General features: G+C 57.3%; 2 protein-coding genes across 13 annotated transcripts in view; one reads left to right on the forward strand and one right to left on the reverse strand.

Moving 5' to 3' along the window:
* Nucleotides 1–393: 393 nt before the first annotated feature.
* On the forward strand, nucleotides 394–13,946 carry Engase (endo-beta-N-acetylglucosaminidase). 4 transcript variants are annotated; one of them, XM_029554355.1, is made up of 14 exons: nucleotides 394–548; nucleotides 2,262–2,332; nucleotides 2,472–2,673; nucleotides 3,687–3,835; nucleotides 4,260–4,417; nucleotides 8,573–8,721; nucleotides 8,993–9,158; nucleotides 10,471–10,574; nucleotides 10,904–11,012; nucleotides 11,197–11,387; nucleotides 11,833–11,981; nucleotides 12,437–12,545; nucleotides 12,826–12,940; nucleotides 13,238–13,946. In XM_029554355.1, the coding sequence occupies exons 1-14, from the start codon at nucleotides 433–435 to the stop codon at nucleotides 13,682–13,684; spliced, it is 2,235 nt and encodes a 744-aa protein (XP_029410215.1). In that variant the 5' UTR covers nucleotides 394–432; the 3' UTR covers nucleotides 13,685–13,946. The 4 variants fall into 4 exon arrangements, with proteins under 4 accessions (XP_029410215.1, XP_008847885.1, XP_029410217.1 ...); XM_008849663.3 differs by having other exon boundaries at nucleotides 12,440–12,545; XM_029554357.1 differs by having other exon boundaries at nucleotides 505–548; nucleotides 2,476–2,673; nucleotides 12,440–12,545.
* A 3,391-nt stretch (nucleotides 13,947–17,337) lies between these two features.
* Rbfox3 (RNA binding fox-1 homolog 3) overlaps nucleotides 17,338–22,580 on the reverse strand; it is a 448,346-nt gene continuing 443,103 nt past the window's right edge. For 8 of the 9 annotated variants that reach the window (XM_017802340.2, XM_017802339.2, XM_008849668.3 and 5 more), the window contains 3 exons: nucleotides 21,902–21,966; nucleotides 20,627–20,705; nucleotides 17,397–18,944 (listed from right to left, as the gene is read on the reverse strand). In XM_017802340.2, coding sequence (XP_017657829.1) covers nucleotides 18,900–18,944; nucleotides 20,627–20,705; nucleotides 21,902–21,966 — 189 coding nt within the window. In that variant the 3' untranslated portion in view covers nucleotides 17,397–18,899. The other variant, XM_017802338.2, reaches the window with a different exon arrangement.

Here is a 22,580-nt window from a genome sequence, read left to right on the forward strand (position 1 = left end):
GGGGTCATTAGACCCTTTAAATCTCATTGCTACCATTTAACTCATTTTATGATTCTGGACAGATTGTTTCATCTCTCTGAGATGAGCCTCAGTTTGCTGGAAAGAGATCTGTGAGGATAAAGCAAGAACACACAGGTGGGAGCTTTCCGGTCTCCTGGACAGCCTCGGGCCACGCGGTTCCTTCTGGCCCCGCCCCTTTCTTTCCAGGCCCCGCCCCACCGAGGCCCCGCCCCCTCCCCGGGTTCTTATCTGGGCCGCGCGTCTGGCGCCTGCTGAGCGCAGCCGGAGCTCTGCCCCGACAGGTCGCAGTCAGGGGGCAGCGCTACGCACTCCCCATTGGCTGAGGGCGCCGGCGGGGGCGGGCCCAAGCGTGCGATTGGCTCTCGGAGCAGGTGACGCGGCGGCCCGAGTGGCCGGTGGGTGCAGACGGCCATGGAGGCCGCGTCGGTGCGCCGCCGGGCGGCTTCGCAGCGTCGGGGCCCTCCGACCACGCAGGCTCGGGCGCAGGAGGAGCGGGAGCGGCGGCCCGGGCGGAGGCGGGGAAGGAGGTGCGCTTGGCCGGGCTGCAGTCGGGAGTCGGGCGGCGGGGTGCGGGCCGGTCGGCCGTGCCGGTGCCTGCCGGGCCACCTCCTCGCCCATTGCTCCCGCCATTCCTCCGTCCCGGTGCTTGCCGGGCCCCCGAGCAAGCGGTGCTCACGCCCCTAACCCATGACAGGGCCCCGTCCCGACCGGTGGCGAATGGCCGGTCCTGCAGGACAGGCGCCATGACTGCCATACCCTCCTCGGCCCTGGTTGAGGCTGGTCGTCCCAGGCATTTACAGCTGCCCGACAGGCGCCCGTGAGACAGATGGGTCCTTGAGACCGGAGGATGGTGGGGAGCCAGGGGCAGCTGGTGGATGGGAAAGGTATTTCTGGGCAGAAGGAGCACTGAGAGGGTCCCTTCTCTCCTGCCGGAGGAATTAACAAGTGACATAGGTGGACGGGGTCAGGCATGATTGTTCTTAGTTACTTTGAGTGCAACACAAGGATAAAGAAAACCAGGAAGGAGGCCCTGGAAGAGGAGGGCGCGGGATGAAGTTTGAAAGGGAGTGTTTTATTGGGCCAGGTGCACGGACCTGTGAGTCCAACTATTCAGGAGGCAGGAGGATCACACGTTTGAGGTTAGCCTGGGCAACTTAGGGAGAGCTTATCTTGGAAAAGAAAAGGGAAAGGTGTGGGGCTAGGTCAGTGGTAGAGCCCCTGCCTCGCATGTGTGAAACCCTGGGTCTGATCCCCAGTACCAGGAGAGGAAGATAGAGGCCCTTTCATCGGCTTCTGCCCCAAGCTTCCCCAGGTTCACTGCACAGGCCCTGGGTCAATGTTGGGTGATTGATGGCAGACCCTATGGAGGAAGCTCGCTCCAGGCTATGCGCTGTTGACAGAGGGGCAGCCTTCGGCACTGGAAGGTTTAGAGAATTCATCTTGGATGCCTGTGGTTTCTAAATGGCCACCACGGTGTAGTCTGACTACAATTAAAGTAATATTTAAAAGTAAGACTGAAGACTGCTTGATTTCATTTTACTTAGCGCTTTGCAACCTCATGAAGCAAAGGCCAACTTTCCTCTTACTTCCTGTCAGTGAACAGGAAGGACTCAGTGAGTGATCCCGGGGCCTGGGTATGGGCTGGAGAGAAAGCCTGGTGTTCAGCTTTGCTTGTATCTGGTCTTTGCCCCTTGCCACCGAAAGCCTACGATCCTAGGAAGTGTCTGTCCAGGGTCTTTGGTGTGTGGTTTGCCTGCTGGGTGGGGAAGGTGTGACAGACATGGTGACAGTGGCAGCTGTTTCCAAAGGTGACAGACATGGGCTGTCAGTGGCAGCTGTTTCCAAATAGAGGTCAGGCCCTAGTTGCTGATGCAGATGACTTACAGGTATTGGAGGTCCTGAGCCCCTCAGGTTCAATGCATGCTTCTGTAGTGTATGTTAAATAATATAAATCATGTCTAGGCGACACCTAGCCATTTGCTTCCAGCTGTTTACCAGTTTGGGGGCGTCTTGGGATGTGGCTCAGTTGGTAGAGTGCTTGTTTCGCATGCACAGAACCCTAGCTTTAGTCACTAGCACAGCGTAAATGGGGTGTGGTGGCAAGCACCTGTAATCTCAGCGCTTGGGCCGTAGAAACAGAAGGATTATCCTTGGCTACTTAACCAAGTTTAAAGCAGCCTGAGCTACACCAGATTCTGTGTCAATTTTTTTTTTCCTTTTTAAACCCACTGTTTGCCTAGAATCAAAGAGGATCGAGAAGAAGAAGCAGTCTTTCGAGAAGTGGTCAACTTTACCCCGGATCCTTTGCCAGGTGAGGGTACTGAGGCTCCCAGTAATGTCCCCTTGTGGCCACGGCAGCCCCAACCCTTATGATCTCTTTGTCATGGTCAAAGCGTTCGCTTGAATCCCTTGATTTGCATTATTCCTCACTGTTTCTCTTCTTGGACCAGCTAGATATTATGACAGAGAGACCTCCAGACCTATCAGCTTTTACTTGTCATCACTGGAGGAGCTCCTGGCCTGGACACCCCTCATGGAGGATGGCTTCAACGTGGCCCTGCAGCCCCTGGAGCAACGCCAGCCGCCACTCAGCAGCCACAGGCCCCGAACCCTGCTGTGCCACGACATGATGGGCGGGTACCTGGATGATAGGTAAGGCGGTTCCTGACACTGTAGCCTGGTCTCATTGCTGGACATCCTCAGGTGGGAAGGGGAACCATAGAACGAGCCCCGGGTGGAGTCAGGAGAGTAGGTTCTAGAAGGAACTCAGACAACCTGGGAGAGAAAGTCGGGCCCAGGTTAAGCTTGGTGTGTAAGAAGCAAGGATGGGTTCGGTAAACTCTGGTGTCTCTTAGCTGTAAAATCTACTGGTTCCTCAGACTGTCTCTGCTCAGATCATTGCCTCCCGTTCCCCCAGGCCTCCCACACCCCCAGGCCTCACGCGCCCCCAGGCCTCCCGTACCCCCAGGCCTCCCGACTCAGCAGCCCTTGCACTCCTCTGATGTGCATCTTTGCTCTTCCCCCTAAGCTCACCCTGGTCCTGGCCTGTCTCTTGGCTCTGGCTTCCTGTGCTCACACACCCCCTCTCGCAGCTGTGCAAAGGCCATCTTAAACATCTATAAAACAGTCTTGGATGTGGCATTTGATGAGGAGCCGAGTCAGTACCAACCGCTGAGGGTCACACAGGTGGAAGGTGAAACCTGAGCTGAAGCTGACCTGCAGATGTGGGGGGACTTCCCTGAGGGCACTGCTGACCCTGTGCACAGGGCTGGAAGCCAGGGACCCCTTCCTGCTTCCCTCCTTCCTGCTTTCCTTCCTAGTCTTCTCTCAGAGGCCCAGTGTGCTGTCTGTACAGATCAGTGGCTGCTGCTGATGCCCTGGAAAGAGCTTCCCTCCCTCCCTCACCCCACTGTTTTTTTTTAAACTTGAGTCCTGGGGATGGAACTCATGTGAGGCAGACACCGCAGACTGAGTCTTCTCCCCCGCACCTGCTGCGGTGGCTCGGACAGAAGAGCCCAGGCTGCTGTGCCTCACTCACCACCCGCACGAGGCCTCATGCGACAGGCTTTCCGTCTGTGCCATTGACCAGAACTGAAGAGGAACCTCACTGCAGAGGGCCGTGTCCTGACCGTCTCCCGGGACCCGAACGTGCTGTGTCTCCCCAGGTTCATTCAGGGCTCGGCGGTGCGGGACCCTTACGCCTTCTACCACTGGCCATACGTCGATGTCTTCGTCTACTTCAGCCACCACACAGTCACCATCCCCCCCGTGGGCTGGACCAATGCTGCACACAGGCATGCGGTCTGCGTGCTGGGTAAGAGCCGGTGGCTAGCACACCTGTTGGGTAACCCTGGGATTGAATGGGAGCTGTGTCCAGGGGTCAGGACAGGTGCCTACACTTTTCCCAGAGAGGACCCCAGTGTGGGGACCGTGGTCACCTTGGTGGTGACCTGCATGATGACCTGCAGATGGCATGTTGGCAGAGGCCAGGCTGTGTTCCAGTAAAGAGTCACCTACACAGGTGGTGGCTGGATCTGCTGCCAACCTGTGGATTAGAATACTGCCTCTCCAGCTTTGCCTGCAACTTCTGACCACACTGAGGGGCCCACCCCAGAGTGCCCCTGATACCGGCATGTCTGCATTTTCCTGTCACCCTGATGGTCCAGGACGTACTCTTGGCTGAGCCCTTGGCCAGAGAAGAGCCATCTGCATAGCTGTTCCCACCTCCTATCTCATAGGGACCTTCATCACAGAGTGGCAGGATGGGGCCAAGCTCTGTGAAGCCTTCCTGGCCGGGGATGAGAGCTCCTACCAGGCAGTGGCTGATCGGCTGGTCCAGATTGCTCAGTTTTTCCGTTTCGAAGGCTGGCTCATCAACATTGAGAACTCTTTGAGTGTAAGCTTGCCTCTGTTGAGCTGCCCTCCCCCCACCCCTTGCTTATTCCTCACCTTTGCTTGGCCCCTCTCCACCTTAGACCCAGGCCTGAGATCACAGCCCCTCTCCACCTTAGACCCAGGCCTGAGATCACAGCTCCTCTCCATCTTAGACCCAGGCCTGAGATCACAGCTCCTCTCCATCTTAGACCCAGGCCTGAGATCACAGCTCCTCTCCATCTTAGACCCAGGCCTGAGATCACAGCTCCTCTCCATCTTAGACCCAGGCCTGAGATCACAGCTCCTCTCCATCTTAGACCCAGGCCTGAGATCACAGCTCCTCTCCATCTTAGACCCAGGCCTGAGATCACAGCTCCTCTCCATCTTAGACCCAGGCCTGAGATCACAGCTCCTCTCCATCTTAGACCCAGGCCTGAGATCACAGCTCCTCTCCATCTTAGACCCAGGCCTGAGATCACAGCTCCTCTCCATCTTAGACCCAGGCCTGAGATCACAGCTCCTCTCCATCTTAGACCCAGGCCTGAGATCACAGCTCCTCTCCATCTTAGACCCAGGCCTGAGATCACAGCTCCTCTCCATCTTAGACCCAGGCCTGAGATCACAGCTCCTCTCCATCTTAGACCCAGGCCTGAGATCACAGCTCCTCTCCATCTTAGACCCAGGCCTGAGATCACAGCTCCTCTTGTCCTAGACCCAGGCCTGAGATCACAGCCCTTCTCCATCTTAGACCCAGATCTGAGATCACAGCTCCTCTTCGTCTTAGACCCAGGCCTGAGATCACAGCCCCTCTCCATCTTAGACCCAGGCCTGAGATCACAGCCCCTCTCCATCTTAGACCCAGGCCTGAGATCACAGCTCCTCTTGTCCTAGACCCAGGCCTGAGATCACAGCTCCTCTCCATCTTAGACCCAGGCCTGAGATCACAGCTCCTCTTGTCCTAGACCCAGGCCTGAGATCACAGCTCCTCTCCATCTTAGTCCCAGGCCTGAGATCACAGCTCCTCTTGTCCTAGACCCAGGCCTGAGATCACAGCTCCTCTCCATCTTAGTCCCAGGCCTGAGATCACAGCTCCTCTTGTCCTAGACCCAGGCCTGAGATCACAGCTCCTCTCCATCTTAGTCCCAGGCCTGAGATCACAGCTCCTCTTGTCCTAGACCCAGGCCTGAGATCACAGCTCCTCTCCATCTTAGTCCCAGGCCTGAGATCACAGCTCCTCTTGTCCTAGACCCAGGCCTGAGATCACAGCTCCTCTCCATCTTAGTCCCAGGCCTGAGATCACAGCTCCTCTTGTCCTAGACCCAGGCCTGAGATCACAGCTCCTCTCCATCTTAGTCCCAGGCCTGAGATCACAGCTCCTCTTGTCCTAGACCCAGGCCTGAGATCACAGCTCCTCTCCATCTTAGTCCCAGGCCTGAGATCACAGCTCCTCTTGTCCTAGACCCAGGCCTGAGATCACAGCTCCTCTCCATCTTAGTCCCAGGCCTGAGATCACAGCTCCTCTTGTCCTAGACCCAGGCCTGAGATCACAGCTCCTCTCCATCTTAGTCCCAGGCCTGAGATCACAGCTCCTCTTGTCCTAGACCCAGGCCTGAGATCACAGCTCCTCTCCATCTTAGTCCCAGGCCTGAGATCACAGCTCCTCTTGTCCTAGACCCAGGCCTGAGATCACAGCTCCTCTCCATCTTAGTCCCAGGCCTGAGATCACAGCTCCTCTTGTCCTAGACCCAGGCCTGAGATCACAGCTCCTCTCCATCTTAGTCCCAGGCCTGAGATCACAGCTCCTCTTGTCCTAGACCCAGGCCTGAGATCACAGCTCCTCTCCATCTTAGTCCCAGGCCTGAGATCACAGCTCCTCTTGTCCTAGACCCAGGCCTGAGATCACAGCTCCTCTCCATCTTAGTCCCAGGCCTGAGATCACAGCTCCTCTTGTCCTAGACCCAGGCCTGAGATCACAGCTCCTCTCCATCTTAGTCCCAGGCCTGAGATCACAGCTCCTCTTGTCCTAGACCCAGGCCTGAGATCACAGCTCCTCTCCATCTTAGTCCCAGGCCTGAGATCACAGCTCCTCTTGTCCTAGACCCAGGCCTGAGATCACAGCTCCTCTCCATCTTAGTCCCAGGCCTGAGATCACAGCTCCTCTTGTCCTAGACCCAGGCCTGAGATCACAGCTCCTCTCCATCTTAGTCCCAGGCCTGAGATCACAGCTCCTCTTGTCCTAGACCCAGGCCTGAGATCACAGCTCCTCTCCATCTTAGTCCCAGGCCTGAGATCACAGCTCCTCTTGTCCTAGACCCAGGCCTGAGATCACAGCTCCTCTCCATCTTAGTCCCAGGCCTGAGATCACAGCTCCTCTTGTCCTAGACCCAGGCCTGAGATCACAGCTCCTCTCCATCTTAGTCCCAGGCCTGAGATCACAGCTCCTCTTGTCCTAGACCCAGGCCTGAGATCACAGCTCCTCTCCATCTTAGTCCCAGGCCTGAGATCACAGCTCCTCTTGTCCTAGACCCAGGCCTGAGATCACAGCTCCTCTCCATCTTAGTCCCAGGCCTGAGATCACAGCTCCTCTTGTCCTAGACCCAGGCCTGAGATCACAGCTCCTCTCCATCTTAGTCCCAGGCCTGAGATCACAGCTCCTCTTGTCCTAGACCCAGGCCTGAGATCACAGCTCCTCTCCATCTTAGTCCCAGGCCTGAGATCACAGCTCCTCTTGTCCTAGACCCAGGCCTGAGATCACAGCTCCTCTCCATCTTAGTCCCAGGCCTGAGATCACAGCTCCTCTTGTCCTAGACCCAGGCCTGAGATCACAGCTCCTCTCCATCTTAGTCCCAGGCCTGAGATCACAGCTCCTCTTGTCCTAGACCCAGGCCTGAGATCACAGCTCCTCTCCATCTTAGTCCCAGGCCTGAGATCACAGCTCCTCTTGTCCTAGACCCAGGCCTGAGATCACAGCTCCTCTCCATCTTAGTCCCAGGCCTGAGATCACAGCTCCTCTTGTCCTAGACCCAGGCCTGAGATCACAGCTCCTCTCCATCTTAGTCCCAGGCCTGAGATCACAGCTCCTCTTGTCCTAGACCCAGGCCTGAGATCACAGCTCCTCTCCATCTTAGTCCCAGGCCTGAGATCACAGCTCCTCTTGTCCTAGACCCAGGCCTGAGATCACAGCTCCTCTCCATCTTAGTCCCAGGCCTGAGATCACAGCTCCTCTTGTCCTAGACCCAGGCCTGAGATCACAGCTCCTCTCCATCTTAGTCCCAGGCCTGAGATCACAGCTCCTCTTGTCCTAGACCCAGGCCTGAGATCACAGCTCCTCTCCATCTTAGTCCCAGGCCTGAGATCACAGCTCCTCTTGTCCTAGACCCAGGCCTGAGATCACAGCTCCTCTCCATCTTAGTCCCAGGCCTGAGATCACAGCTCCTCTTGTCCTAGACCCAGGCCTGAGATCACAGCTCCTCTCCATCTTAGTCCCAGGCCTGAGATCACAGCTCCTCTTGTCCTAGACCCAGGCCTGAGATCACAGCTCCTCTCCATCTTAGTCCCAGGCCTGAGATCACAGCTCCTCTTGTCCTAGACCCAGGCCTGAGATCACAGCTCCTCTCCATCTTAGTCCCAGGCCTGAGATCACAGCTCCTCTTGTCCTAGACCCAGGCCTGAGATCACAGCTCCTCTCCATCTTAGACCCAGGCCTGAGATCACAGCTCCTCTTGTCCTAGACCCAGGCCTGAGATCACAGCCCCTCTCCATCTTAGACCCAGGCCTGAGATCACAGTAGCAAGAACCACTTGTCCCCCAGATAGGACCACCTCTGCCATGTCTGACTTTGCAGTGAGGGGAGCCCAGGTGTTTCATGAGCTCCTGTGGCTTTGTTCTCTTTGCCCCTCCTTCAGTGTGGCACGCCTTTCCTCCTTATCTGTGCCTTGGGCTTGTGTGGCTTCCTTTCGGTGGCCACCCGCCTCCTCCACCGCATGTTACCTTTCCCTGATTCTGGACCATGGTCTTTTATGCCTAGCAGGAACTGCTGGACCCTCCTTGGTGGCTGTGGGATGGGGGCACTTTTGGTGGGGTTGCCCTTGTGGCCTCCCATCTCTTCTGAGCTGGATGTTTTTGGGACAAATGCAGCCAGCCTCCTGAGGGTCTGATCTCCAGTCCTCTCTTGCAGCCGGCAGCCGTGAGGAACTTGCCACGGTTTCTCCGGTACCTGACTGCCCAGCTGCATCAACAGGTCCCGGGGGGTCTGGTGCTCTGGTATGACAGCGTGCTGCAAAGTGGGCATCTCAAGTGGCAGGATGAACTGAACAAGCAGAACAGGTGAGCACACGGGGTGGCCGTGAGGGCCGGGGTGCTGGCTGGGTTACAGGACATGCTGTGTCCGCAGCTGTGGGTAGAAGGGAGCAGGCTGCCATCCTGGTCATCAGCAGGTGTGGTTAGTCCCCGAGTGCCTGGTGCAGGGCTGTGTGCTGCAGATGATGACTTTCGGGAGCAGACTCTGGTCTTTGGCAACCCGCACTGGGGAGGCTGGCAGCAGATAGGTGTGCTGTCCCGCTGGGCCCGGCCTCAGCAGGTTCTTGCCATCTCCCAGGGTCTTTTTCGACTCCTGTGACGGCTTCTTCACCAACTATAACTGGCGGGAGGAACACCTGCAGCGGATGCTGGGGCAGGCTGGGGAGCGCCTGGCTGACGTGTACGTGGGTGTGGATGTGTTTGCTCGGAGCAGTGTGGTCGGAGGCCAGTTTGACACTGACAAGGTGGGTGGTGGCTGTTGCACTGTTGGCCAGTGGCCTGCTTGCCCTCTGTGTCCTCTTGTGAGCCTTCCATTCTCATCCTTGAAGGAAAAAAAGAGCTGCTGTTCCCCGAGAAGGGGAACCAAGGCACTGGGTGTCCGTCTTCCCTGCATCTAAGCTGTGTCTCTTCTAGCCGTTTCTCCAGTCAGATGATGTTGCATGTTTCATGAGTGTTGACGGGCACAAGTCCTGTTTACACTGCTGTCTCAAACCCAGACTTCTTTCTGGCCACATGCTTTGTTTGAGTGGCCCTTTGTACCCCAAGGTGCTCAGGGCTGTAGTGTGTCTCAGGGTAGCTGGGGTTCAAGGACAGAGGTGAAGACCTGGGTCTGAGACCTGCTGTGTGAGGACCTGTGAGATTTTTCTGCGAGTCACCGCAGCAGGGAGGGAGAACGGTCAGCAGCAGGTTCCGGCCTCCGTCTGTCAGTCCTGCCCCTTCCCTGGTGCAGGGAATCTGTCATGAGGGAAGTTGTAAATGAATCGGTTCTGGGTCCTCGTTCCATTTCTGTTGCTGTGATAGATAAAATACTCTGGCAAAAAGCAGTGGAGAGAAAGGGGTTTATTTCACTTTACTGTTCTAGCTTACTGTCTGTCATGGGGAAGTCAAGGAACTTGAGCTAGCTGGTCACATCACATCCACAGTTAGGAGCAGAGAGAAAACGAACGCTTTCCCGCTTGCTGGTTTGGTCTCAGGTAGCTTTCTCCTTCTTGTGTACTGTTTGGGACCTCCCGCCCCTGCCTGGGGAACGGTGCTGGGTCCACAGTGGTCTGGGTCTTCCTACATCAAGACGGTCCTCACAGACAGGCCCACAGGCCACCCCACCAACAATGTAGACAATCTCATTGAGGCTTTGTTCCCAGGGGATTCTGTGTTGTGTCAACTTAACATTAACCCTAACCAGCACATCCAGTAACTGCAGAGTCTTTGCCCTCCGTGGTTCTAGTCATGGTACGAGAGGTATCTGGGAAAAGGGGAGAGGAGGAGGGAGACGCACCAGTGCGTGCACACCTCCCCTTCCTGCCCACCAAGACAGCAGCCTCAGGATTGAGCCTCGTTTTCTTCCAGCCGCCTCTCTGGCGCCCTCCCACCCTCCTCCAGCTGACAGAACAACGTGATGAAGCCAGAGACCCTCACGGAACAGGAGGGAAAGGCTGCAGAGCTTCCACAGCTTTTCCCCCTCTGGGCCTGAGCGAGCCTTCTCTGTCAGCTGGCATCCAGGAGGTCTGCTCAGACTGGTCCGTGTGGTCAGCAGATCCTTCACTTCTATTTCCCCAGTCGCTGGAGCTGATCCGGAAACATGGCTTCTCGGTGGCACTGTTTGCTCCTGGCTGGGTCTATGAGTGTCTGGAGAAGAGCAACTTCTTCCAGAACCAGGACAAGTGAGCCCCACCATCCAAGGGCTTTTCATGGGTTGGCAGGAGGGAGGGCATCTGGCAGTAGCTCAGATCCTGCTCTGCTCCAGTGTCCAATGGGGTGATGACTGGAGGATGAGGGGCCATGAGTAGGAATAGGGTGACCACCCTCACTACTTCCTGAGAGGGTCGTAGAGGGACCAGGAGGAGCAAGCCTGAGTGTTCAGTTCCTACAGATGATGCCTGGCCTGCCCGTAGTCTCCCTGGAAGGCCTGTCTTAGAGGGCCTGGGAGACTTCCCCCCAGCTACACACAGGGTCCCAGGGATTTGGCTCCCATGTCCTCTTTCTCTGGCAGGTTCTGGAGACTGCTGGAGCGCTTTCTGCCCACACACAGCATCTGCTCCCTGCCCTTTGTCACCTCGTTCTGCCTGGGCATGGGAACACGAAGAGTCTGCTATGGCAAGGTGTGTGGGTCACTGTGCTGGGAGGACAGGGTGGGGCTGTGCCATCCTCTGTGTCGGACTTCTGGCTTCAGCTGAGATTGGAGAGCCACCAGGTGTGAGCAGGAGTGATTGCCAGTGCCCTCCTGGCCCCACCTGCAAAGTCACCCCGCCCTTGCTCTGTTGCTCATTCTGCTTCTGTCTTCAGGAGCAGGCGGTGGGGCCCTGGTACCATCCAAGTGCCCAGGAGACCCAGCCCCTTGTTGGCGAACACAAGCTGGCTGGAGACAGCCAGGGATGGGTGAAGACACACTGCTGTTTGGCCGATGCCTGGCATGGGGGCAGCTCCCTGCTTCTCCGGGGGGTGATCCCACCTGAGATTGACAGTGTGGCTGTGAGGTGGGTGAGTGATGGGTGAGGTGTGTGGATCTCTAGTTCTGTCCTCCATGTCTATAGCTAAACTGGGCTGTGGGACCCTGGAGCCTAGAATGACAGATCCCAGATTGCTTCTTAAACACATTGCATGAGCCTTTGGATCCTCCTTAAGTGCAGCATCAGCTCAGTGCAGTGTCATGCTGTGGTCCCCACTGCCTCGTCCCCAGACATCACCCTTCTTTGCCCGAGTGTGGCCGCCTTAGATGTCTCCTGGGAGGGGAGTCAGAACCAGAACCGTGCGTCTACTGCAGGGTCTGGCCGTGGGGAAGGCTGTTCCCTGGCCATCGGACCTGGTGTGGGGCTTTTACTACCTAGCTCCCATGCCTGCAGGGCGGGGTGGGTAGGGGCTCCAGGTATTCAGCTTCTCCGCAGAGCCCAGCCTCGGTCTCTCATGGGGGGGTCTCTCCAGGTTGTTTTCCCTACAGGTCCCGGTGCCACCGAAGCTTCTCCTGTCCATGGTGTACAGGCTTGAAGGATCAGTGGCTGTCCAGGTGTCTTTGGAGCTCACGACGGGAGACGCCAGCAGCTGTCATGTTGGTGGCATCTCAGTGTTGAATGGTGAGGGGCTGGGGCTGGGTGCCCCCGTGGGAGGGGAGTGGAAAGGCCCTGGTTCTTGGTGGAGCTGCTGTGGGCAGTGCTCACAGCTCCTGCCTTGGGAGTCTGAGGTATGTGGTGAACACCTGCACACGGAAACTTCTCAGTCTGAGCTCCGCTCTGTGCCGGGCAGCAGCAGCCTTCTGGGCAAGTTGGGCATAGGTTTCCTGCTGGCTGTGGCACACTGATGGGCACACAGGTGGGGTGGGGAGAGGCGAGGTGGGAGAAGCCAGAATGAGTGAGACCAGCCAGTCCCAGACATACATCCTATTTGACCTCCAAAACCTTTCCTTGTGGTGCCCAAGCATCTGTCCCAGCCATGGGTCTAACCTAGACTCTGGGCTGCCCCACCAGGTGGACATCCTGCCCCCTGGGTTTTCTTCTGGGATTCTGCTTTCTCAAGTCTGTGTCTCCTGCAGCAGAAACTGGCTCAAGACACAGACCTCGACCCCTCCGGGTGCCCCCCACCAGGCTGGCCAGATGGGCAGGCCGCTGTGGCCAGCAGCTCAGTGGGGGCTGGATCCAGCGGTGAGTCTCTTTGCTGTCACGTCCCCAGAGGTGATGGCCACACATGGAGGACTTGGGAGGGTCCCCCACTGGGAATTCTTAGAACTAGAGGGGAGGAGAGGCCCTGGTCTGATGGTCCAGGTTTGAGCAGCTTTGAGAGACCGAACACTCACTAGGCAGTCCTTGTAGGCACCTACTATGGTCCTGGGGTCCTCACAGCCTCACAGACCCTCCGGGATGTTTCCCATTCCTGCTGGGCCTTTGCCCAGCTGGCCTGTGACCGGCCTGTGTGCTCTTGCAGCTGCTATGAGGTGAGTCTGCAGGGGTGCTTGCTTCAGGACCTCTTGGTGAGCTTCTCCCGGTCGCAGGGCAGCCGAGAGGAGGAGAGCTTCATTTGTCGCCTTGGAGAGGTCCAGGTATGTGTGTGGGAGCTGGGCCTGTGGGGAGAAGGGGTGAGTTGAGGAGCAGCTGGGCCCACGAGAAGGAGAGTGGGTGGATGGAGGACTGTCTGGACCCGTGAGGAGGATGGTGGAGCTTCTGAGCTCATGGATGGATGGAGGATCATCTGGGTCCCCGGGAAGGAGGGGTGGGTAGAAGATGGTCGGGTGGAGGAGGGTCTGAGCCTGTGGGGAGGAACAGTGGATGGGGGAACTCAGGAGAAGGCTCTTGGGGACATCCCCTTATGTCCTCTCTGGGCATCTCTCTCCTGCTAGGTGGTTGATGCCAACAGCCTGCTGGCCCCTCTGCCCCGGGTGCAGAACATCACCATCTCGCAGGTCCGCTGGCTTCCACTGACTTCTGCGTCAGAGGGACTCCCAAGCCGGCTCCTTCTCAGCTGTACTCTACACTGGTCCTACCTCCTTCTCCAAGCCCGGTGCTTCCGAATCCACTGCTGGCCACAGACAGGCTCTCTCAGCCGGGAGCCCCCTGGGGCAGAGAAGCCCACGTTCCTCGGCCTGGCCTTTGCCAACCAGTACCGGGTGGTGGACTTGGCAGTGGAGGCTGCCGGATCTGGGCGGGATGGTCGTGTGGAGTTCCTGGTGGAGCCTGTCCCCAGGGAGGGTTTCCTGGTGCCTCAGGCAGAGTGGGGCAGGGCAACCCTGCTGTATTCTGCAAGCCCCCACCCTGGTGAGCAGACCCCAGAGCATAGCACCTCCTAGAGTCTAAGATAGGTTTCTTCCTGGCCTGCTGCCTAGGGCAGAGTTGGATGCCGAGTACGCTGGGTCCTCAGGAGGCCAGGTCTCTGGGCTTTGGCTCTACTCTCAGGAAGCTGTGCAGAGGGTCTGGGGTGACAGTTCCCTAGTGAATGAATAGCTTTCTGGTTGTTTGTAATGCTCTCTGTGGGATGCATTTCCCAAGGAAGGATAAGATTTGAGGTTTCCTCCAGAAAATTCCATAAAGAATGTTCCTCATAGGCTGAAAGCTGAGTGTGCCAAGAATGACCTTTATCCTGCAATTGGACAAGTGGAAACAAGCCTCACTGGTGGCAGGAAGGCTTCTGAGTGGGGGGCCAGGATTTATGAGGTTCTTTGTGGATAGAGAGGCAACAGCCCTCAGGGTACAGGTGGGAGCCAGGGGCACCTGCAGGGTGGTGGAGATGGTGCCCTCGGGCCTGGGAACCCCACCAAGTAGGCACTGGCATCGCACTCCCTCCTGTGTAAGGTGAGCCAGCCACAGTGCAGACAGCCTGCAGTGTTGGTGACTTTGACTGTCCCCACGAACCCCAAGTCCCTTGCCTGTGCTGTGTCTCCCACAGACTGTTCATGGTGAAGATGCAGAGGCATTGGGAGGCTTCCTCCTTCCTCTTGTGCCCCCTTTGAGTCCTGCCCCATCCTCGGCAGCTGCTCTGCAGGGTCTGTTGGTACCAGGCCAAGTGGACGCTTGCTGCTGTGTGTCTGGGACATGAGTAATTCTGCCAGTATTTTCCCTGCTCATTCTGGTGGCCGTGTGGGGTCTGCTGTGACTGTGGGCAGAGACAGGCTCTGAGGGGTCTCATACTCAGCCACATAGGCTAGTGGTGGGTTCATCTCTGGCCCTCCCCAACCTTCCTGTGCTGAGATGTGACTGACAGGCTGGAGGGCACACCTACGGGCCTGAGAGTGGCTCTCCTGTTGTAGTAAGGGGAGAGGCCGCCAGATGGCAGGGCAGCCAGTTGCCATTTCTTAGAGATGTAGGGGTTGGATGGGTGGGGCTTCTTCATGTCTCTGAGTGCCAGGCATGGAGGGGAGGGCATCTTCTGTCTGTTGGGGTCCAGTGCTGTCCTCTCCTACCTTCCTATACTCCTTGGAACTCTTGAGTGAGGTGTAAGGATGGGAGTCAAGCCTGGGATTGGGAACATTCTGCGCTGTCTCTGCATTCCCACCAGCTGTCACAGGGGCAGCATACAGGGCAGGGCCTCTGCTGGAACCCAGCTGCTCCTGTGCCCTGTTGTGGTTCTGGGACTTGTGAGGTGTGTGGGGAGCACCAGGGTCTGTGCTGGTCTTGCTTTCTTTGGTTCATCTGACTGAACTTGCTCTGGAGTCCTGTCTCTTGACCTGAATGGGGTGCTCTTCCTGGTCTCTAAACCCCTGGCGTGGGGATTAGTGGGTGGCGGGGCAGGGCCGCCCTCCCAGTTGCGGTCGGCGGAGAATTGCTGTGTGCCCTGCTTCTCTTGTGGCACAGAGTCGGCTTTTTAAAGTGCTGCTTACTTGGAATATTTTATTCAGAGGAGGAGGGAAAATTTATAGTGGCAATTATTTCCTCACAGTCTGGTGAGCAAGCAATTAGAAGTAAGGGGGCTTAGCGGAGCGTGGCGCGTGGCAGAGCCACACAACGCCACTCCCCAAGAGCATGGTCCCCGGTCCTGGCAACACAGACTCCTGTGCAGGAAAATTAATCTACCGGCATTTAAGTCCGGGCCCCTCTGGTGGGTATAATCGCTCGGAAATAAATTATCCGATGTGAAAAATGAGAAGGCGTCTTGGTGAGATTGGGTTCCCAGCTACAGCTCTTGAGCTCTCTCTCTGCATGGACTCTGCTGCCCCCATTTCGATCTGCCCCCATTTCGATCTGCCCTGCTTTTTCTACCCGTCAGAGGTTGGGGCTCAGAGGCTGGAGCAGCACTGACCTTCAAGCAAATGTGGGCCCACAGCTCAGGACATCCACACCAGGGTTTACTTCTGTTTTGCGCCCTCAGCTCTGTGACCTCTTGAATTCAGCTGATCACCGCAGCTGTGGGTTTGCCCAAGAGCTGCTGCTTGAGGTACAGCTTGCCCTAGAATCTAGAATCTGTGTGTTAGGGGTGTGGGTACAGAAGGCCAACCTGGAGAAGGGGGTTGGCACCTTACAATACTCTGCCCAGTCTTTGGCTTCCGCATTACCACCTGGCAACCACCTGCCTATTCCCATAGTCTAGTCCTCATTAGTGTACCCCCGCCCTCTGTGCCAGGAGCTGCCAAATCAGAAAGAGCTGTCCTGGTTTGAAGAAAGAAATCTTTATTAATCTTAATAATACTGTTAATTTGAATGGTCACACCGTGGAAGCATACAGAATGGTAAGAAAGGAAGCCTGGGGCTCGGCTGCAGTCCTAGGGTAGGGGTAAGGTGGGGGAGGGGTCCGAGCTGCTGTGGGAAAAGGGTCCGAAACAGCAGAAGGCGAGGGGCTCTGTACAGAGGACAGAGCCGGAGGCAGGCGCGGGCTCTGTACATCAGGAATAGAAAAGGAGGGTCTGTTCCCGTAGCCTCGGTAGCTGATGCTGGATAGAAAGTGAGGTGGTTTTATTTTGAAGTTTCATGAGACTGGAGCCGTGGTGGGAGCCATGGTTTCTGTAATTCTTTTGCTTCTTACCCTACACCACCTATGCCTGCCTTGCCAGGGGCTTCGCCACCTGCTTCCTGCACCACCCAGTAGGCCTGCTGCCTCCCTGGGACTCACCACTGCCACTCCTGCCCTGGGAGCTGGGACGGGCTGCGGTCCAGCTGGTCTCCCCTGGGGCGGCCAGCCCAGACCTCCCCCATTCCTCTCCCTCCCCACGGGTCTGCTCGGACTTAGCCCTCCAGATTCGTAGCACCGTGACTCCCAACCTCGAGGTGCAGTCCAAGGCTGGCCCCTTCAACACCCCCCGCCCCCCTCCACAGTGGGCCTGAGCCCTGCAGGGGAGGGGAGAGGAGGGCTGGGCCCTGCAGACAACGGAGGTTGGCCCACGAGCTCACAGTGCTTCGCCCACACAGGCCCTGTGCCCAGGGGGGTCCCCACTGGCCGGGCTCGCTTCGCTTTCTGCAGCCGGGAGCGCTCTTCCGCAGGGGAGAGGAGCAGGGGGTGCCCCAGACATCTGGAGCCTTGTCAGCCCTTTGCGTTGGAGTTGGACCCCAGGGCGGCTGGTTGGACGGCCGAGGCCCTGGCCCCGCACAGTGGGGCCACGGCGGAGACCTTGGAAGGGTGGCGAGCCGGGCCCCTCCCCGCCCCCAGCCCTCATCACTGGCCGCGCCCCTGCAGGGGCCGCCCCACCCAGAACCCCCTGCCCGGGAGGGGAGGGGCGGGAAGGAAGACTGGACAGCAACCGGAGCCCCTCGGCAAGGCTCGGCTCGGCTCGGCTCTCCCCTGCGCCGGGCCGGTCCGCCGCACCGTCCCCATTGCGTGGTTCCCGCCGCACCGCCAGCCGGGCAGGGCTGCTCTCCGGCTTCCCCTGCGGGGCGGGCTCCCTCGGTGCGGGCGTACGCCAGACGTGGACTTGGATGCCTCTTGATTTGGTTGTGATTGGTTTTTTTGTTGTTGCTTGGATCTTAACATCTTTTTTTTTGTTGTTTTGTTTTTTGTTTTGTGATTTTTTTTTGTTTTGTTTTTTTGTTTTTGCCCTTCATGGTCCGAGGAGACGGTGGAAGGTTTCACTACAACAGAAACAGAAAGGCGGGTTTGCAGTTTCTCAGGAGCATGGGGCGGGGGGCACACGGACGGACACCACGGTGCCTGTGGTCCCCGGTCTAGCTTGTAAGCCCTAGCACCCCTAAACCTGCTCCTACAGCTTCAGGGACCCCACTGCAAGCTAAAGTAGACCTGTCCTATAGGGATGGGTAGGCCTGTGGGTCGGTGACCGGAACCTGGCCATGGGAGCAGGGACCTGGGTCAGCTGGCCTGCAGGGAGTCTCCAGGCTGAGGTGGGGAGAGCTGAGTCAGGCCTGCTGGTTGATAGGACTAAGTCCAGGGAAGGACATGGTGGAGAACAGTTGCAAAGACGGGAGGAGAGGGAGTGAGGGACCTACAGCTCTGGTAGCCTTGCAGGCCTAGCATCCCCAGAGTGCTACAGATGTGTGTCCTGGGACCAGATCCCACTAGCTCTCCAGGGCTTTTGGGCTGACCTCAGGTCCCACCCTGCATCCTTTCTGGGGCTCTAGGCAGTGTGGAGTGAGGTGGGTCCCCACAGGTCACAGAGCCACACATTGTCTGACTGAGGCCTGCATGACTGCAGAGAGGCCCCAGAAAGGAAGGCAATACTGTGTACTCTGCCTGACTGCCAGGATCCTCCCTTTTTCTGGAACGGACTTTGATTAAAAGGCATATTGGGGCCTGTGGATGGGAGTGGTGGCTCAGTAGGTCAAGGACAAACACCCAGAACCATCTGCTTCAGGTATCTGAGGTGGTGGTCAGGCTCAGGGAGGGCTTCCAGGCCCAGTCAGGGCATGGCCATTTCATTTCTCACAGCAGCTCTAAGGAATCCCAGAGCCCTGTGTGACCACAGCAGTTTGCACACTGAGTAGTGTGCCCGTGACTGCCCGGACAGGACACATTATCAGTAAACATTAAATAGAAATACTAGCCTCAGCTGAGTGGGGGCCCAGAGTGGGGAGGTGGCTTCTCCTGCCATTCCTGGTAAAGGCAGACTGGAGTCCCCCACCCCCAGACTGGGAAAACCCCCTGACTAGGTCTGGAACCCCTGGTGTTCATCAGTCACCGAACACTGGGGGCAGCTGGGCCTTCAGGGGGCTGGCTGAGGTGGCTCTGGGGGAGGCTCGGCCTGGCACTCTGGAGCTGTGAGGGCCCGTGCTGCCCCGAGACGTGGGCATGGCCCTGGCAGGTCCCCCCGGCCTGGCCCCCACTGTATGCATACTGTACCTGAAGTGGCTTGGGTGGTACAACATCAATAACGTCAAGATAGGAAACCAAGGTTCAGACATACAGGAAAACCAGGGTCAGAGACACACACACCAGCATGGGTGGGGTGGGGAGACCAGCTGGCTGGAGGTAAAAATCTATGGACTTTAGAGTCGCAGAGGGTCAGCGGCGCGTGTCGCTGACTGGGAGGGGCGCACTGTCCTCCTGGTGGCTGTGCTTGGTGTTGGGGCTGTAGGGTTTGGTTTGGAATAGGCAGTGGTGTGAATGCTGTGAGGGGGGGTCTCTTGCTAGTAGGGGGTGAAGCGGCTGTACCCTCCTCGGCAGAGGCTAGCCTGCAACATCAAAGATGAAAAACAGCCAATCAGTACCGTCTTTTGGTAGCAGGAGGAAAAAAAGCAAAAAGAAAAAAAAAATAAGGAAAAACAAAAAGAAATAGCTAAATCCCATTTCCTTCCCCTCACGATCTTCCTTTGGGAAGAATGGGCTTCCGGTTGTCATGGCAACTACAGCCCAGTTCCTCGGTGGTGGTGGTGGTGGGGTCTTGGGGCTGGGAGGGGGTGCTCCTGCCTCACAGACTTTTAAACTGTCTCTGGGCCACATCTTGGCGCTTTGGCTGGCCTCACCATCTCCCCTGGTAGAGGGATGTCCAAGCGTGAGCCCTATCTCCTCACGCCTGCTGGGCTGGTCAGGAAGACCCTGACTATCCTCACTGTGGCTCCAGAGTCGGGGGCACACCTGCAGGTGACAGATCCTAGGGGGTGCTCTGACGGGTCCACCTGCTGGGCACAGCTCCCAGAGTGCGTCCACCTTGAGGGATGGGCCTGCCGGGCACAGCACCTGGGTCTCGGGATCTCCTAAACTCAGCTCTGTGTCCTGTGAGGGGCAGTTTCTGTGGAGATGCCCACCCTCACCCACCAGTTTTTCTGAAAAAGGGAAGAAGATGGCAAATGGAAGAGGAGGAAGGCGGGGAAGAGTGGAAAACCCGGACAGTGAGCGGTGGCCATCCGGAGGGGCCCTGTGAGCTAGTGGAAGCTTTGAGCTAGCAGCTGCACAGAGGTTGCACCATGCAGGGAACCTGGGCCTCCGGCCACAGTATCAGGGTCTCTTCCTGGATAGCTGTGGCGCCTTCCCCAGCAAGAGTCTATTCTCTGAAGCTGCCACAGCCCCCCACAGGCCTGCTCTGGATGTCTGGCCTTGTTAAAAATCAACAAAGGTAAAAATTGCAAGAGAATCATCAAAACCAAGGGAGGTAGAAAAAAAATTCACGTTGCCTCTGAGCCTTCTCTCTTCTTACTACTGTTTTCATCTTTGATGCTGGATGCCAAGCTAGCTACAGACACACATTAACATCCCTGGGGGTGGGAGTGGACACAGGAATTGGGTTGTGCACTGGACACAGACTTGGGGTACAGAGGGGCTGGGCTATGTTGACAGCTGGGCATACACACATACACACACACGCACACACATACATGCACACAGACACGCTGGTCCACCCGCTCTCCCACCTGCCAGGGTCTTCTCCACCCTGAAGCATTGGAAGAGGCTGGGGTGATCAAGCACCATTTCCCAGGGGCCCTGGAGCCCCGGGGAGAGTCTGGGAGGAGAGACTGATGAGAAACAGTGGTTGGCTCTTGGAACTCTAGCCACATAAAAATTGGAGGGTAGGGGCTTTGCCTCAGGCATCCCGCAGGGAGGAATGGCTGCACCTGCGGACACTCCCAGGCAGGGAGGAGAGGCCATGGCTTTCCTGGTGCTGAGAATGGAGGGCCCAGATGGGATTGTGGTCATGGGGTTCAGGAACACAGATCACACAGTAGGATGCTTCCCAGAGGACTGGTCATTACGGAGGGATTGGACCTTCCCCCAGCTGGTTCTTCCCAAGTCTCCAGGATGAGGCACCAGGTGGAGGTTTCAGCCTCTCCCCTAAGGCCTTGCCCCTCCCATCCAATTACAGGGATGGGCCCTCCTGGCCATTACTGGCATCAAGGGCCAGGTGGGCCGTTCGGCTTACCATGGTTCCGATGCTGTAGGTTGCTGTGGGGCCGATGGTGTGATGGTAGGGATCAGCGGCTGCATAGACTCTGCCATAACTAGGGGAAGGGGAGCAGCAGCTGAAGCAGGTGACAGCAGACCAGCCTTCCCCCACAAGGACCCTTCCTCCCCCATGAGGCCCTCCTCGAACGCAGCCTGTCCTTCCTGTTTGGAAGGAAGTTTCTGGAATTTAGGCGGCTGCCCCTCCCATGTGTCTTCGGTGCCTCAGTGCATCCTGCTTGGTGATGCAAGGAGGGCGTGGAGTCCTTGGGTAGTCCATCTGACTCCATCCCCAGCAAGAACCAGGGCTAAGAGGGAGACCAGGGGGCGGGGGAGAGGTCAGGGACACCATCACCCAGGAGGTGGCACTCTCAGATGACCATCCACTTGCCTAATTTGTGCAGTGACAACTTCTTAGAGGACAGGGCTAGGCCATAGGGCCAAGCATGCCCTGTAACTAAAGGTAGAACTGGGTAGGGCATCACACCCATCTGGGAGAGATCTCAATACTGTGGCCGGAAGGCCCGGGCTCCCTGCAGGGTTCAGCTTTAACGCAGCTGCTAGTGAAAAGCTTTCATCAGCTCGTAGGGCTCCTTTCCTTGTTTCCAGTGCTTATGTACACCTGGCAGGTTGGGGCAAAAGGCTGCAGGGAGGGTATGGGTTGGAGGGTCCCACCTGCTGCTGGGGGGCCTGGTGGGCCCCAGGCCAGGGGGGGCACGTGAACAAAAGTGACAGCTTTCTTGAGGAAAGATTTATTACATGATTCAAACAGCCACAAGGCCGGGAATCTGAGGGAAACGGCACTAGGCTCAGCTGCCTATGGGGGGGCACTTAAGAACCTGCCTACGAACAAAGTGAGCCGCAGCCTTCCTCCTGGGGATGCTCACAGCTGGGGGTGGAGGGGGCTGGCTGCTCCCAAATGACACACACTGGACCACAGTTGTTTCTTAAGGCCAAGTGAAGGCTCCTAGTTTTCCTTCTCATAGGGTCCTTGAGAGCTGGGGGCTGTCAGACCTCTGGGTTAGGAATCAGGTATCTGTTGAGACATCAGGAAGTGATGGGTCTTGGGAGCTCACTGGCTCTCCAGTCTGTGAGCTGCATCTGGCTGTCCAGACCCTGCACCCACCAGATGCAGGCACCCACAGGTCCCGAGTTGTCGGTGAGACTCTGTGTCTTTCTGAACTGAGCCCTCCAAAGATCCTGGCCCGTCCTCCCCCCATATAACCCACTGTAGCCTGCCGCCCCCCAGCCTCACCTGTCGCTGTAGGCTGCTGCTGCTGCTGCTGCGGGCTGAGCGTATCTGTAGGCTGCATAGCCTCCCTGTAGGGGAGGTGGGAAGGAGAGATGGCAGATGGACTTAGCAAGGCTCCCTCAGAGTAAGGCTGAGCCAGAAAGGTTGAGGTGGACAGACCCTTAGGCAGGCCACACGCCTGCTCAGTCTTCCCCTCCACTTTCCATTTCCACTGTGGCCTGGTGTGGCTTAGGTGGTCTTGACCTGGGAAATTGGTCTCTGGTCTGACGGAGGTCTGAGAACTGTTAAGGGGCACTGTTGAAGATGAGACAGGGCTGCCCATCTGTCCATCCGTCCATCCATCCATCCGTCCATCCGTCCATCCATCCACCCATCCATCCATCCATCCACGCATCTTGTCTCACCCTAATTTGTGACTTTAGCACATACTAGTGAGCACCAATTATACCTCTGACTGCATGCTGGTCCCAGCACACAGTGGGTACCCACAGACCCACCAACAGACCGGTTACTAGATACCCACAGGCATGGGGAACTCTTTGGTGACTCTGGACACAAGGAAAGGTAAAGGGCAAGGGTCCCAGCAGGGATTTGTTCAGATGTGCCTTGGCTTTAGATAGTGGGTGGTTGAATTATGGATGATTTCCCAGGACCTAGGTACAGCCACATTCATTGGGTGGGA

This window comes from Nannospalax galili, unplaced genomic scaffold, assembly GCF_000622305.1.
Source record: "Nannospalax galili isolate Female #2095 unplaced genomic scaffold, S.galili_v1.0 scaffold945, whole genome shotgun sequence".
In the NCBI taxonomy this organism is placed as follows: domain Eukaryota; kingdom Metazoa; phylum Chordata; class Mammalia; order Rodentia; family Spalacidae; genus Nannospalax; species Nannospalax galili.